This window comes from Mauremys mutica, chromosome 24, assembly GCF_020497125.1.
Source record: "Mauremys mutica isolate MM-2020 ecotype Southern chromosome 24, ASM2049712v1, whole genome shotgun sequence".
Lineage (NCBI taxonomy): Eukaryota > Metazoa > Chordata > Testudines > Geoemydidae > Mauremys > Mauremys mutica.
The window spans coordinates 4,952,451-4,967,049 of NC_059095.1; the positions used below are offsets into that span (position 1 = coordinate 4,952,451).

The 14,599-nt window shown below is 45.7% G+C and overlaps 1 protein-coding gene across 9 annotated transcripts in view; it reads left to right on the forward strand.

The window, feature by feature from the left end:
* Positions 1-14,599, forward strand: part of SBNO2 (strawberry notch homolog 2) — a 128,716-nt gene that overhangs the window by 94,954 nt on the left and 19,163 nt on the right. For 8 of the 9 annotated variants that reach the window (XM_044998616.1, XM_044998615.1, XM_044998618.1 and 5 more), the window contains 11 exons: positions 4,003-4,086; positions 4,748-4,844; positions 5,402-5,562; positions 6,059-6,192; positions 6,728-6,818; positions 8,622-8,765; positions 9,381-9,498; positions 10,073-10,178; positions 10,806-10,959; positions 11,928-12,104; positions 12,956-13,053. In XM_044998616.1, the coding sequence (XP_044854551.1) occupies positions 4,003-4,086; positions 4,748-4,844; positions 5,402-5,562; positions 6,059-6,192; positions 6,728-6,818; positions 8,622-8,765; positions 9,381-9,498; positions 10,073-10,178; positions 10,806-10,959; positions 11,928-12,104; positions 12,956-13,053 (1,364 nt within the window). The remainder of the gene's footprint in view (positions 1-4,002; positions 4,087-4,747; positions 4,845-5,401; positions 5,563-6,058; positions 6,193-6,727; positions 6,819-8,621; positions 8,766-9,380; positions 9,499-10,072; positions 10,179-10,805; positions 10,960-11,927; positions 12,105-12,955; positions 13,054-14,599) is intronic. The other variant, XM_044998622.1, reaches the window with a different exon arrangement.

Below are 14,599 nucleotides of genomic sequence, written 5' to 3' on the forward strand. Positions count from 1 at the left end.
AAGCTTAAAACGCTGTTAAGAATGTAGCTCATTCAAGTGTGTGTTTTCTAAACATACAAACTGAGTTCAGGATTTGACATGCGAAAAGTCTTCAGTTGTATTTGTACAAGATATACAATAATAATATGCTGAGCAGCACAAAGAAAGCAAGAGAAATGGGTAATGTTTTGTGGGTGTGTGAAACTAACTCACTTTGTCAGAACAGTAGCCACTGTTACTGTTGGATGCTGCCATTTATATCTTCCTGTCTGCCAATTAAAATGACCACCCTGAGCCATCACCTTCCTTCACACTGATTGGGTTCATAACAGGACAATTAGCTCAGGGGAGTTCCATTTGTCAGTGACTTCCTTGTGGAAAAAATAACTAGTTGTTTTGAACATTGTTTTATCTTTGCTCTCTGCATTCTGAGGTTTTTTTTATCAAGTGTTCCCAGCATTTCCTCACGGAATGAGTTAATTTAGTACATGCGGCACCAGGATTTCAGTTTCATTTTTGCATAGGTGGCTATAATTCGCAGTGTACTGGCAAAATAGACCACCTGATAGAGAGCACTGAGTGGTAGAGTTTTTTTATCTGAATTTTCAGTACACAATTTTCATTATATTAAAGAAGACAAGCGAGCGATGTATTGCAAGATCATGAGGCGAAAGATTTAATTTTAACATTCAGCACATGATAATGTGAGATTATTTCACTGCTTGTATGATTGTTGCAAGATAAACGTCATGTGAATAATCTCCCCCTGTGTATTCATTCATACCACAATAATATTAAGATTCCATAAGATTGCAGATGTTTTTGCTTTTGCATAGCCATATACTGCTTTTACACAGCTGCAGTATAAAAATGAACTATCAGTTGTGTGATGTCAGGAATGACTCAGCCTGACATGATCCTAATCAGTTCTGATATGGTGATTTTATTCCATTTTGGTTGATCAAATATCTGTTTCCTTAGAAACAAGATAGAGCCATGAAACATTGTTAGGACACTTGTCAATTTTATTGTCTAAATTCAAAGCTCGTAAAGTCTGATGTGTTAACTTTGGAAGTTTTTACAAGTGAAGGCTAGTGAGGCAGTATCAGCCAGCATCCTCCTTTGACATGTCCCAGGCTCCTGCATGCACTCCGCTTATGGGAATTGCATTGCTGGTCCTGCTAGTCCAGGGTCCTATCTCTGACGGTGACTAGGACCAGATGCTTCAGAGAAAGGTGCAAGAAGATGCCTGGTAGACAGTTCTGGAATAAGCTCCCTATAGGGTAACCTTCTTCCTAACCCCTATCAGTTAGTAGTTAGTTTATGCCCTGAAACATGAGGGTTTGACCTTTTATTTTTTATCATATTGACATAGCAGTAGAATCTCTCATTGTATTTAATCCTCTTTAAAATCTTACTAAGCTGTCTGCGTCAATGATGTCATGTGGCAGTAAGTTTCACATGCGAATGATAGGTTAAGTAAAGAGCATTTCCTTTTTTCAGTTTTACATCTGTTGCCTTTTAGTGGGGGAGGGTGCCTACTGAGTGTGAGAGGAAGAACATTTGGGAAACACTTCACAATTAGACTCTTCATTTCTAAGCCTCACTGATAAACTCTGATCCCATATGCTGTATATACAGCCTCCATTCAGAATGTGGTTGACTACACCCCTGAGAAGGGAATAGATGGACTCCATGACAGGTCTTCTTTGCCCATCCCGGATGAGGTGTTACAACTAATAGGGGGAAGAGGCGTTTATAACAACACGTTAGTTCTGTTTTATCATTTCAGGAAGAGGGACAGTGGGAAGGAAAACCACCCCGCAAAATATCTTAGGCATTCTGCAGACAAAACATAGTTGCATAATTTGTACAGGGATTGTGAAATGTCTTAAATACTCATTTTAAAATACTCACTGCAATCTAATATGATTTCTCACAAGCATTTCAAAAGAACCCCTTGAGTTCTTCGAATCAGTAAAGCAAAGATTAACCCTTTGAAGCCTGCAGCTGGAGTTTTCTTGACCTGTCAATGCATTTTAGTAATGCTGATCATTCAAGGCACTTTTTAAAAACTGAGAACCTTCCTCCCACCCAGATCCAGAGGAGTAATATTTATACAGAGAGGAGTCAACTGACAATTTCATTTTCTATTGTAGTATTAATGAGACAGACACAAAAGGGAAATAAAATAAGGTAAGGAGGGAAAAAATTGAATAAAATGAAGATTCAATTATGCAATTGTCAGTTGCTTTATAAAGTGAGCATCTCTCCTGCATTCTTCCCTCTGTTCTTATATGTGGAGTGTACATCTTTTACACAGTGTTCTCCTACATGGAATGTATGTTACAGCGAGGAGTAAACTAGTGGGTGGATCAGAAGAGAGAAGGGGAGGAATTGTAGAAATTAAAGTTGGAACTGGCCTATTAGATCATCCAGTCCAACTCCTTATGGCTGCAGGATTGTTCCCGGGCGTACATTTTCTAATACCTCTACCAGTTATTATTAAATGCCCAAGCAGTGAGACGTCCACCACTTTCTTTAGGACACTGTGCCACCAGAGATGAAGATCTAGGGGCACCAGTGAGAGCTGTGCGCAGCAGCCATATTGGTATATCTGAGCTTATACGTTGAAGATGCCATGAGTCAAGGAGAGATCTGGGTTATCTTTGCAATAAAGAATCATCTTTCCTTGTCAGAGCTGAGGCTACTCTGCCCTTCCATTCCAATGGAATGAGGAGATCTGAGTCTTTTCTAGTGCCTGAGTAGAAACTTTTGTACCCCTCTCCAGCTTTGTTGGCACTGGAAACATCTCTGCCAGCTTCTTTCTGGTAAATCTGACTCAGACTTCCAGTAATGAAGGACAATTTCTTTCTTTCTTGCTTGCCTTCTTGCTTTCTTTCTTAGTAAACAATTACAGAGCGTTTGCTTATGGCCTTCCAATGGCTCACTTCTGCCTTTGGAAGGTGTCTGTCTGTATAGGTTTGGCACCCGTCTCTGGCTGTAAATTGGAAGCAATGTTGCTTATGGAGCAGTTGATTACTTTTAGACTCCCTGATTTGCTGGCTTGACTTTGTTCTTCCTTTCAGGAAATTCCAGTATGATTTTGGTAGTGAAGAGCCAGAAAAAGGTTCTCATCAATTGTGTATTCCCAGCTGGAAGTGTCTTGGGAGCCCTCTTTATTAGTTGTGGTCTGGTGCCTGCAGATGTTATGACAATAATGAGCTCTGACGTAGCACTTTTCATCCAGAGATCTCCAGCTATCCCGTACGGCAGTATGATCCCATTCATTGATGACTCCCAGCGTTCCTGGTTGAGTTCCCCAGTGCAGAATGAAGCCACTGATGCCAATGAGCAGGAAGCGCCGAGAAAACCTGCAGCACCACTTTAGAGTCTTAAACCACAATGTTTCGGGAGTGGTGCAGCAGGTTTCTACAGAGCTGCTTCCAAGACAGATAGGAAAACAGCCTTCTGTTCATGAATGCAGATCAATCTTAATCATTCCCACTGCAGAGAGAACTCATAGTGCCCTTGAGAACACCATTCCTCTGAAAGTGGCAGGATTTGTACACGTAATTCATTAACGAGTGGAAGGCGGGTGAATAAATGAAGACAAGACTATGCCCTGAGGAGCTCACTGTTTGAGGGCAAACGTGACGTTTCAGGATGACCCGTTTTAACACACATGCTGCTGTTACGATGTTGTAGGAAAGACTGCCATCTTGCAGGCACATTCACATCATGGAAGGAAGCACACGTCTCACTATGTCTGCCTGCACACACAAAACATTCTCACTCTTCATGGGAAAATACCCATCTTGGCTAGTTCTCCAGCGTGTGTGTGACACACAACTTGGAAGAGGGATGCAGAGCAAATCAAGCCACTGTAATACATAAGTACCTCAGTCCTGGGCACAGGACAAAAGTGGATTGTTTTTGTGCTTTCCTTTCATGACCTGTCACTGTTGGTTTGGATGGATGAGTATTAAAGCTGCTTTCTCAGATGTGTGTTTTCTGTTCCAGCTGTTCTCTCCCAGCAGACCGTTCACAGGCTTAGAAAGTTTGGAAGACCATCCCCCAAACACCCCACTCCTCATAAGCTATCAGGTGAGGAAGAGCATCTGACTCTGCGGGAACAGGCACGAGGCACTTACCCAGATATGAAAAAAAAGGATCTGGCTAAAGGTCTCCCCTGGAAAAGCCATGATTTAAGAATCAGTCAGATGTTTCTCTAGCCACCGTCCTTCCCCCACAGAGTCTTACATTTCCCTCATTGGAACTTCACTGATTTGAGGGAGTGATATCTGCTTCCTCTACAACTGAGCTCTAAACCACATTAGCTAACAGTATTTAAAGGCTATTCTGGTTTAAAATTATGTGGTTTGGCACCCACGGTAGGTGAGACCAGGCTGTGTTCTAAACTGGTTTCGATCCCTTGTGTAGCTCAAGTTAGAGCACAGTTGGGGCCTGCTCACGCTGGCCAGCCAAACTGTCTTAGAAACTGCTCTTATCACTGCTCCCTAGTACAGTATGGACTGGGCTGTAAAGGTGGCTTGCAATACACTTACTGGACCACATGGGAGAGGCCCCCTCAGTCAGTTTGCCCTGTGCTGCTCTGTTGTATCAATGAGACGAGTTGAAGTTGAGGGGGAAGTTTGTGGGCTTGGGATGGGAGGGTTTAAATGATGGTACTTGGCATGTACCTAATACCACATGTCCAAAGCTCTGTGGGATATTAATATTCAATCAACATCATGTGTAATTTCAGTCGCAGACTCCGGTGGAGGAGGATGACGAAGGCGATGAGGAAGAAACGGAGGAGTTGGGGCACACGGAGACCTATGCAGATTATGTACCTTCGAAGTGTGAGTTGCGTGGCAGCCTTTTCATTTTGCCTCGCTGTCAGACGTGGGAAGCTGATTGTGGAGCCTTGCTGCTCGGCCTAATAGTCTCTGTTTTCCGCAGCGGAGGACAGTGGCACTGCATTGCAGCCCCCGACATGCACATTTTTGTAGCTAAGCTTTGCAGGCCGGCTTACCTGAGCCCGTATGCTGTTCCACTCTCTGTGATCTCCCTGGTTTAACAGCAGACCTGGCCGTTGCTTTTTACTGAGGGTGGGGCTGAGGAGATTTTCAGCAATCTCCATTTGCCCCTGAAAAAAGGGGCTGGTGATATTGGGAATTCCCAGGAATCCTTTTGCTAAAGGGAGCAAAGTGCAGTGTTTAGAAGAAACATATAATCAGGACCTTTTTGTTCTATTCCCAACTGTGCTCCTGGCTGACCGGCCTTGGAGAAGTCACCTGGAAGATGGGGATAACACTTAGCACTCAGGTGTTGTGAAGTGCTTTGAGGTCCTTGGATGAAATGCTCCATAGACGTGCAAACATCAGTTATTTGACTGTTTCCTGTGTCTCCCTTCCAGCTAAGATTGGGAAGCAGCACCCGGACCGCGTGGTTGAAACAAGCACTCTCTCCAGTGTTCCCCCGCCTGACATTACCTATACCCTGTCCCTTCCGAGCTCAATTGCTGACGACGGGTTACTCTCTGCACTACAGCTGGAGGCCATTGTTTATGCCTGCCAGGTACGCCAGATCCACCTTGCTCAGCTCTCTTTCATGGGTAGATAATAAAAATACACTGTGCCATTCTTAAATAACTTGTTCAGCTGAGTTTCCAAATAGCCTCTTGCATAGGAAATAGAACTTGGAAGCATTGGATTTGGACACAGATTTTAAATGCCTTGTATAAGGGCGTGTTGTCTAAAGCAAGGGGACTGGGAATGAAGACTCATGGGACCTGATTTTCAAAGGTGCCAAGTGCCCTCAGCTCCCATTGACTTCAGTTGGAATTGTGGGTGCTCAGAACTTCTGACTATCAGGCCTTGGGAACCTATTCCCTGCTCTGCCACTGTGTTGTCACTTAACTCTCCAAGCTTCAGTTTACTTTGAGACGTGTGCAAGACCTGCCTCCGTGGGAGCTGTGAGGGTTAAATGGTGAGGTGCTCCGAGCCCCTCAGATGAAAGGCGCTAGCAAAGGGCGAATCAGGGTTAATTCCTAATTCTGGTTTTGAATTTGCAGCAACATGAAGTTTTACTACCCAACGGGCAGCGAGCTGGGTTCCTCATTGGGGATGGTGCTGGGGTTGGAAAGGGCAGGACAGTTGCCGGGATCATCTTTGAAAATTATCTGAAGGGCAGGAAGAAATCTCTGTGGTAAGTTTCCCTTCTTTACTGTAAGAGCTTGGAGAGTTAATTTAAGGCCAGGCGGCAGGAATTCCTGAGTGCCAGCTTTGTAGCTGACTCACTCTGTGGCCTTGGGCAAGTCATTTCCACCTCTCTGTGCCTGTCTGCCGAAAATATTTACGCTGCAGGGGAGATGTGAGGTTTAATCATTGTTAGTACAATACTTTGGAGAGGCAAATCACGTACCAAGTGGAGAGGACACTAGAGCCTGTTCCTGCTTCCTTTGAAGTTGAGGGGAGATATCCTTGGCCGTGTGTGGTGCAGAATCAAGCCCCTAACAGAGGAGTTTGTACTGCAGGATCCCTGCACATCTTGTCACAAATGGCAGTCCCTGTTCAGGATTTGATGCTGCTGTAGTATCTTGTGTTCATGGAAGCATCATAGGAAGTTTTGCTTCACCTCCAGAGTCTGTAGCCAGAACTATTGATCTCATATTTGCATGTGCACTAAATTCTACACAGGCTGGCTCCTCCTCAAGACAACCAGCTCCTCTGCTTTCTTTTAGGTTCAGCGTCTCCAATGATCTCAAGTATGATGCTGAAAGAGACCTGAAGGACATTGATGCCCCCAACATTCCTGTGCATGCTTTAAACAAGGTATGGAGGAGAATTCAAGACCTTTTTTTGGTGGGGGAGAGGGGAAGCCTACTACTGGCAGCTGGTAGGTGAAATGGTCCTAAGCAAAGCATGGGACTCATCTGTCCTTGCCTTTGTGTCGTGTTCATGCTACAGACAATAGCAATCAGTGGCCTGGGTATTGTTACCGTCCTTGCCCTGTGCTATTTCCGCTGTAGACTCTCCTGCCATAGTTACATACTTGTGATGCTCCTGTGTTGCATCACAAGGATGTAGCGGCTTTGGGAACTTTGATTTCTGCAGCAGTACTAAGCAGTGGCTCAACGCAAGTGCAACCTCTAGTGGCAGGGCCACCTGGCACGTGCATCATGTTCATTGTTCCTGGAGTGGTTTTGTGATGGCGAATGTTGGACCTGGTACAGCTGTATTGTTAAGATCTTGTTATTCAGCAATTCCGGGCCCCAGGGCAGAACAGTCAATGGGCCCCCAGCCTGCACGGATGTGATCTGCATGGCTGGTGCCCAGTGAGCTGCTGCCGCCTGCACTGGCTGGTGCCTAGTGAGCTGCCAGCTGCGCTGCTGAGCGTGCTCTTCTGGCATGGCCAGGGCTTCCACATGCCTGCCCGGCTGCCTTCGCCGCCACCAGTACCACCCCACGTGCACCTAGGAGCCTGTCCTGCTTGCCCACCCGGGCAATTTAAAAGGGCTCAGGGCTCCCAGCTGCCGCTGCAGTGGTCGGGGGCCCTCGGGCCCTTTTAAATTGCCCAGGCCCCCGACCCCTGTCGGCGGGCCTGCCATTTTCTGATCTTGTTGGGGAAGAGGGACATACAAATCCAAGTTTTCTCCCTGTAGGGGCTGCCAAGCATGCAGTGCTGTGGATCCTCTAAACATTCATCTAATTTCAATCCAGCTGAGTTAGTGCATCTCTTAACCGTCTCCTTTTAAGGGTCAGTGTCAAGCAGGCATGAAAATTAAATTGCTGCTTAAAGGAAACTGCCAGTGCTAAGTAGTAATTGTTCAGCAAGATCTTCCATACCCCTGTTCTAGTCTCCAGCTCATTCACAGCCAGCCTGAACCTGTCAAGCTGCCTGCTAGTTTCTCAGAACGCTTGTGGCCTGATTTTCAGAGGGGTCGAGCACCCACAATTCCCATTGAAATCAGTGGGACGTGCGTGTGGTCAGAACCTCTTAAATCAGGCCATTAGTCCGTTGAGCCCACTGTGTCCTCAAAATCTAAAGGGCTCTGAATAGCACTTTCTTCAAATTGAGAGCTATCTTTTTCCTTCCTATAATTAACTTAGTTACAGATGAAGTCTAATGATCCTGGAAGCTAAACAATAATCTCCCCTTCAGTCAAATAGGAAGCCATCTCTAAAAAAGGAAACAAACCAGAGGAGAGGATGTTTAAAATAAAAACATGTTAAGCATTCTACGCCGTTGATTAAAAAGAATTAGGTGACTTCGGTCAGCCAAGAAATTGAAGCCCAAGTAAAGTTTCCACTCTTCATTAAAATGCATGCGGCTGTGCGCACATGCTGACGATTGGAGGGATAGATCTAGGAATTTAAAGTCCCCAACATCATAGCATCTCTGGGCCAAATACTAGCATTAAAGAAGTCAGTTATTAGCAGGCTTTCTTCCTCACTCTCTTCCCATATGGGCTCTGTGATGTGGCAATTGCTTATGTAAAGCAGATGTGTACGCCCTGTATCGTCACATTAAAAAGTCATCTGCCTTCACCAGTTTTGGGTTTGGACAGGGGATGGAATAAAATGAGCTATAAATAGCATTGTAAGTGTCCCCTTTCTTTTTCCTTCCCCCTGTAGATTAAATATGGTGACACAGCTACCTCAGAAGGAGTCCTATTTGCCACTTATTCTGCTCTGATTGGTGAAAGCCAGGCAGGCGGACAGCACAGGACGCGATTAAAGCAGATTTTGGACTGGTGCAGGGAGAACTTCGACGGAGTTGTATCCTAGAGAAATAGCAACATGCTTGTAATTGTGCTTCCAAAGTGAACAAAGAGCACTGATATCAGCTTGGGGCTTGTGGTGGATGTTCCATTGGTGTAAGGAGGGGGGAAAAAAATAAAAAAAAGCCCTCAGTTCTCCAGAAAACAGTGTAGCTGTGGAACGGGTGGGCGTTTCAGAAAAATCGAAGTGATTTAGGAGTACAGTTCCCATTAAAAGTCACTAGAATTTGTGTTACTGAGGCCCATTTGAAAATCCCACCGGTGAGAGTGCCAGCGGGTGAGCTCGGGGAGAGTCAGGGGTATATTTGGGAGTAACAAGCATTTTCAGCTTTCATCCCCCTTGGCATGTGTTTGGGTAGTGGGGCATCATTCAATAGGAAATAACAGGGTGGAGATTTACCACAGACTTTGGAAAGCCGGGGCCCGGGGAGAGTGGAGTACAAGGCTTCGTGGAGCTGGGCCACACGCTGAATGTTTGATGGTGGTTCAGTTCCGCTGGAGGGACACGGATCGTATTTTTCTCTCTTCCCCCAACCATTATCAGCATTAGTATTTATTTGTATTCCCACAGCAGACTACGCGTCCTTTCTCCTTGACTGACATTCCCTTGCAGATTGTGTTTGATGAATGCCACAAAGCCAAAAATGCCAGCTCCACTAAAATGGGCAAAGCAGTGTTGGACCTTCAGAACAAACTGCCTCGAGCGAGGGTCGTCTATGCCAGTGCCACAGGTGAGAGTCTGTACCATGTGATTCCCAAGACCCCAGGTGTAAACCTGCAGAAGCAGCCCAGTGCTCCAGTCCTCCCCATGGGGAAGATGTCCATAGCTCAGGTTAACTGCTATGGGGCTGATCAAAAAACACATGTTGTAAAATTCAATTTTAAACAGCAGAAATGGACGCTCCTAGAGGGTGTGATGAAGTATCAGATGCTCTAATCCCGTGTTTCATCTTAACGCAAAGGACATTACCGCTAGATTCTGTTCCCAACTCTGCCACTGATCTGCCATGTGATCTTTGGGCAGGTCACTTTAACTTCCCTCTGCCTGTTTATTCATCTGTATAGTAATGCTGATCTGATGGGTGTATTGTGAGGCTTAGTGTTTGTAAAGCTCCCTGAAGCCTCTGCTGAAAGGCACTGTGGAAGTGTGAGGAATAACTCTCCTCTTTAAAATGCTTACATATGTTTCTAAGCTCTCCAGAGTGAGGGTTCACCTGAGGCCTGCTGCCCGTCACTTGAAGAGGTTGCCTGAGGCAAAACTATTTATAGCTGTGTCTTTGCTAACAGCACATTCTATTCATACAGGTGCCTCTGAGCCAAAAAACATGATTTACATGAGCCGGCTAGGGATCTGGGGGGAGGGAACCCCCTTCAGAGCATTTGATGAATTCCTCCATGCAATTGAAAAGAGGTAGGTCATGGGAGATCTTTCTGGTTTCCCCTTCCACTAATCCTGTATTTGGCAACAGCCTTCATTTGGGTTGGGGAAAAACCACTGGCTTTGAACCAGTAGTTTACTGGCTGTGTCGTTTCAGCTCCCTTGTGATATGCAATGTATCTGGCTAATACATTCCAAGCCATCCCACAAATCTTACAGCGAATGCTTTGTCCCTATTTCATGACGGGTGTTAAATGCCACAGTAACTGCTAATATCTCTGCAGAATAAAAGGAAAAATGATTTTTTATTAGGCCAGGCAGTGAGGAAAGCAATGCAGTGTAATGGTAGCAGAGGGGATTTACAGTCAGGCCACCTGACACTGGTTCTGGTTCTGTCACAGACTCAGTAGGGTGTGGGAAAACAGAAAGGTGAAGGGACTCACCCACCTGTGAAATGGGGATAAAGGCCTGCTATGAATGCCAGGATTGTGCGGTCCATTCTATTATGATTTGAAGACAACTTAAGCAAGATGCCCAAGCAAAACCTCCAAGAGGTTCTGAATCTCCAGACAAGCCTACTCCATGCTGCAACTGTGCAGGGAAAAGGGATTTCGTAACTGGCTGTCTCTCTTTCCTCCCCCTTCCTCCTTTTCTGCGTAGGGGTGTTGGTGCAATGGAAATCGTGGCTATGGACATGAAAGTGAGTGGAATGTACATTGCCAGGCAGCTCAGTTTCTCTGGAGTCACTTTCAAGATAGAGGAAATCCCACTGGATCGGCAGTACGAGCTTGTCTACAACAAAGCAGCGCAGCTGGTGAGTTAGTGTTTCTCTGTAGATCCCCAGCATCCCACATTCCTCCCCAGAGAGCTACTGTCTAATCCTGTGTTTTGGTTTTGGGCTTTTTGGAGGGAGAGCGGGGGGGTTGTGAAGAGGAATATTTTACTCAAGAAGTTGAGTCCATTTAACTACTGCCTCCTGCTTCATTAACAAGAGCATGGGGCTCATTCAGTCATTTGATCAGCTCAGTTGACATTGTGACAGAGGACTCGTTGGGGTGGATTGATTTTCTGGTGGGGTTGTATGTAAGTTCGGGATGGGGCGGGGGAGAGGCGTCTGCTTGTGTGTGTGTGTGTACACGTACACGACCAGGTCTTCAGATGGGTGAGAACGGATGACTCTTTATTTTTTACTCTATGATTTTTGAACAACTTTCTAGTGCGTTTCAAACGTTAAGTGCTGCATACTGGTAGAGTCTCATTGGTATTAATTATCGTTTGTATTGTGGTAGCACCTAAGAGCTGAAGTCATGGGCCAGGATCACTTTGTGCTAGGCGCTGTAGAGATGCAGAACAGAGTTTAATCATACTCCTTAATCAGCACATGGGAGGCTATAAGGGGGACATCAGAATAGCTGCAACCCAAAAGTTAGGTTTGATTTCTTTAAAAAGAATGGGTGGTGTTAGCTTATAAAATTTAAAGAAATATTTCAGTGGCTGCTGCTGCTGCTTTTTTCACGTCATCGTAAACGGCCTTTGCTTGGATTTAACAATTCCCTTGCAGTGTTTGCAACCCAGACATTGCAGCGTTGGGCTGAGGAAGAAGGTGGAAATTGACCGGTCTCTCCATTGTCCTAGCTAAATGAAGCACAAGTAAAGAAAGAGCATAAATAGGGAAAATAAATTTGATATTCAAAGCCCTGATCGTCTTAACAACCTTATGTGTTACGGTGACATGAGTTAGGGACTAGAGTATTAACCTGGCCCTCTTGTGTGTGCTTTCAGTGGGCAGAGGCAATGGTGGTGTTCCAGCAAGCGGCTGACTATATTGGCTTGGAGTCTCGAAAGTCCTTGTGGGGTCAGTTCTGGTCAGCTCATCAGCGCTTCTTCAAATATCTCTGCATTGCTGCTAAAGTCCGACGCCTCGTTGAGCTTGCCAAGGAGGAGCTGGCAAAGGACAAGGTACGGTATTAGAAACCAGGTGCAAAGGGTCAGTAAGCGTTAGTCCAACGACATCTGTTATGCATCCCTCAAGGTCTCACGTGGGCATTCAGGTGAATCATCGCCGGTGATAGTCATCTTTTGACGCCTGTTGTCATTCTGCAGAATAAAACCACTTTGAATGTTGAGGCCCAGACGTGCGTTGTACAGAACACAACCTCTGTACAAACTGAGGAGGGTGCGGTAAAAGACTGGAATGAGGGTATTTTCATGCACTTGGACACTAGTCTGTGATTGTGTGCAGTGAAAAGGCAGCATATATCTTCTTATATCCTTGACCTAAAGGAGTCTAGCCTCCGTAGGTGAAACCAGGATTTCAAGTGTTTAATTTCCCATAGTTCAGAATGAATGTTGATGTTGCTTGGCACTGTTTTATGGTAAACATGAGCCAACGTACATGAAACAGCATTCTGAGTCGAGTTAGCGTTGAAAGATGTCCTGGATTCTCTAGCTCTGCATGGTTAAATACACTTGGCATTGCGTTCATTTGACTGGGCAGAGAGAGAGGCTGGGGAAATCAGTTAGTTGTGAGAATAAAGCATCATAACGATGTTTCTTAACATCGTGGCTGCATGTATAACCTCAGGCACTGAGAGACAGAGTCTTCAGCAGGAGCCCAGGTTTAGGGCCAAGATATTACTGTGTGTATCTGGGAGGAGTTGGGGTTGGATGTGGAAGGTGCTGGCAAACCGTGAAACGTAATCTCTTCTGGAGCTGATAATGGTTTGCTGAGAGTGTTGCTGCCCAGCAAAATGTAGCATGACCTCATCTCGCTAACACACGGCCATGCTGCCCTTCTGATTTCTCCCCAGTGTATTGTCATCGGGCTCCAGTCCACTGGCGAAGCTCGCACCAGGGAGGTCTTGGACGAGAATGACGGGCACCTAAACTGTTTTGTCTCCGCTGCAGAGTGAGTTTAACCCCCTTGTGCTTTGAAGGGCAGGAATCCTGGGCGGCTCAAAGGCACAGTGAAGCGGGCTCTGTACCAGGGCTGCCTGCACTTTGTGGTCCTGTGAACGCAATTCCTCGAATCCTAAATGAGCGTCACATACAGAGGACACTGGTTTAAGACACTGTGTGTCCAAAAGTGACTTTATGTGCTAAGAGCCTTGAAATCTGAGTGCAATGGCCTTTCCTGCTCTTTCCACATGCAGCTTTAGTAATTGCGTGCACACGAGGACAGCCAGATGTGCAATAGCCTGATTTGTGCACCCAGATGCAGGTTTGCGTGGTCACAACAGGTGCACACGCATTTCTGTGGGAACTTCCATCTCACCCACTCTGTAAAATGCAACCCTCAAAACTGTGAAAAGAGGAAAAATATTTTTAAAGGTACAGGATTAAAAATAAGTGAGCAAGATAATCTGATTCAGACACAGATTTTGAGATCTTACAAACATGCTGTAAGGTGAGATGGCACCCCTGGATTTTGGACTATCTCTTTTTGTCCCACCAAAAATCCTGGTTTCAAGAATGTCGTCTTTCAGCATCCGTCCAAAGCAGAACATAGCATTAGATTGCCTTATCCCAGTAATGCACTAGTTTGTGGTGGTTTGATTTATGTATTTCTACATCAGTTAATCTGAGAGCTGACTGTACCCAGTGCACAGTCAGCTGTGGACGATGAGGAACATCTTAAAAAGCACCGAGTCCCATTTTCCAAAGTATCCTGGGCACCGTAGGAGCCTAAATCCTTGGCTTTCAATGAGACTAGGCACCTAACTCACTTAGGTGCTTTTGAAGATGATCCCCTATTCCATGAACCCAGCTGCCCCTGCACATCAGGTGACAGGAAGCCAAGCTGCCTGACTGGGATAAGACCCAGGTGAGTTACGTTTCCTTAGGGCCTGTGCAATCAGCAGGGCTGCTATTAGATTATATTTGTTTGCATCAGTTTTTATTGCTGATGAAAACAACTGGAGCAAGCTAGACTTGGTGTGAGCTATTGAAGCGCCAAGCATCCCTGCTCTTCTAGGGTATCTCAGTTTTGGCCTATGCCACGCCAGGGGCACCGGTCCAGATACGATCCCACTCCCCCAGAGCGAATATTCGCTTGTTAACTGCTGTAGAATTGAAGCAAGTCAGGCTCCAACAGCTAAGTTGATTTCTGACTTGAGATCTGCCTAACACAGGCCAGAAGAGGTCGTAGTAGAGCTGGGGGTCGGGACCCCTCAGGGGGTCGCGAGGTTATTACATGGGGGATCGCGAGCTGTCAGCCTCCACCCCAAACCCCGCTTTGCCTCCAGGATTTATAATGGTGTTAAATATATAAAAAAGTGTTTTTAATTTATAAGGAGGGTCGCACTCAGAGACTTGCTATGTGAAAGGGGTCACCAGTACAAACGTTTGAGAACCACTGTAGTAGAGGATCATAGTGGTCCCTTCTGACTCCTTGTTCAAAGGTGGTGCTGTTAGTGACCACTTGTGCTGGCCAGCTCTGTCCCCTCCTGCAGGGC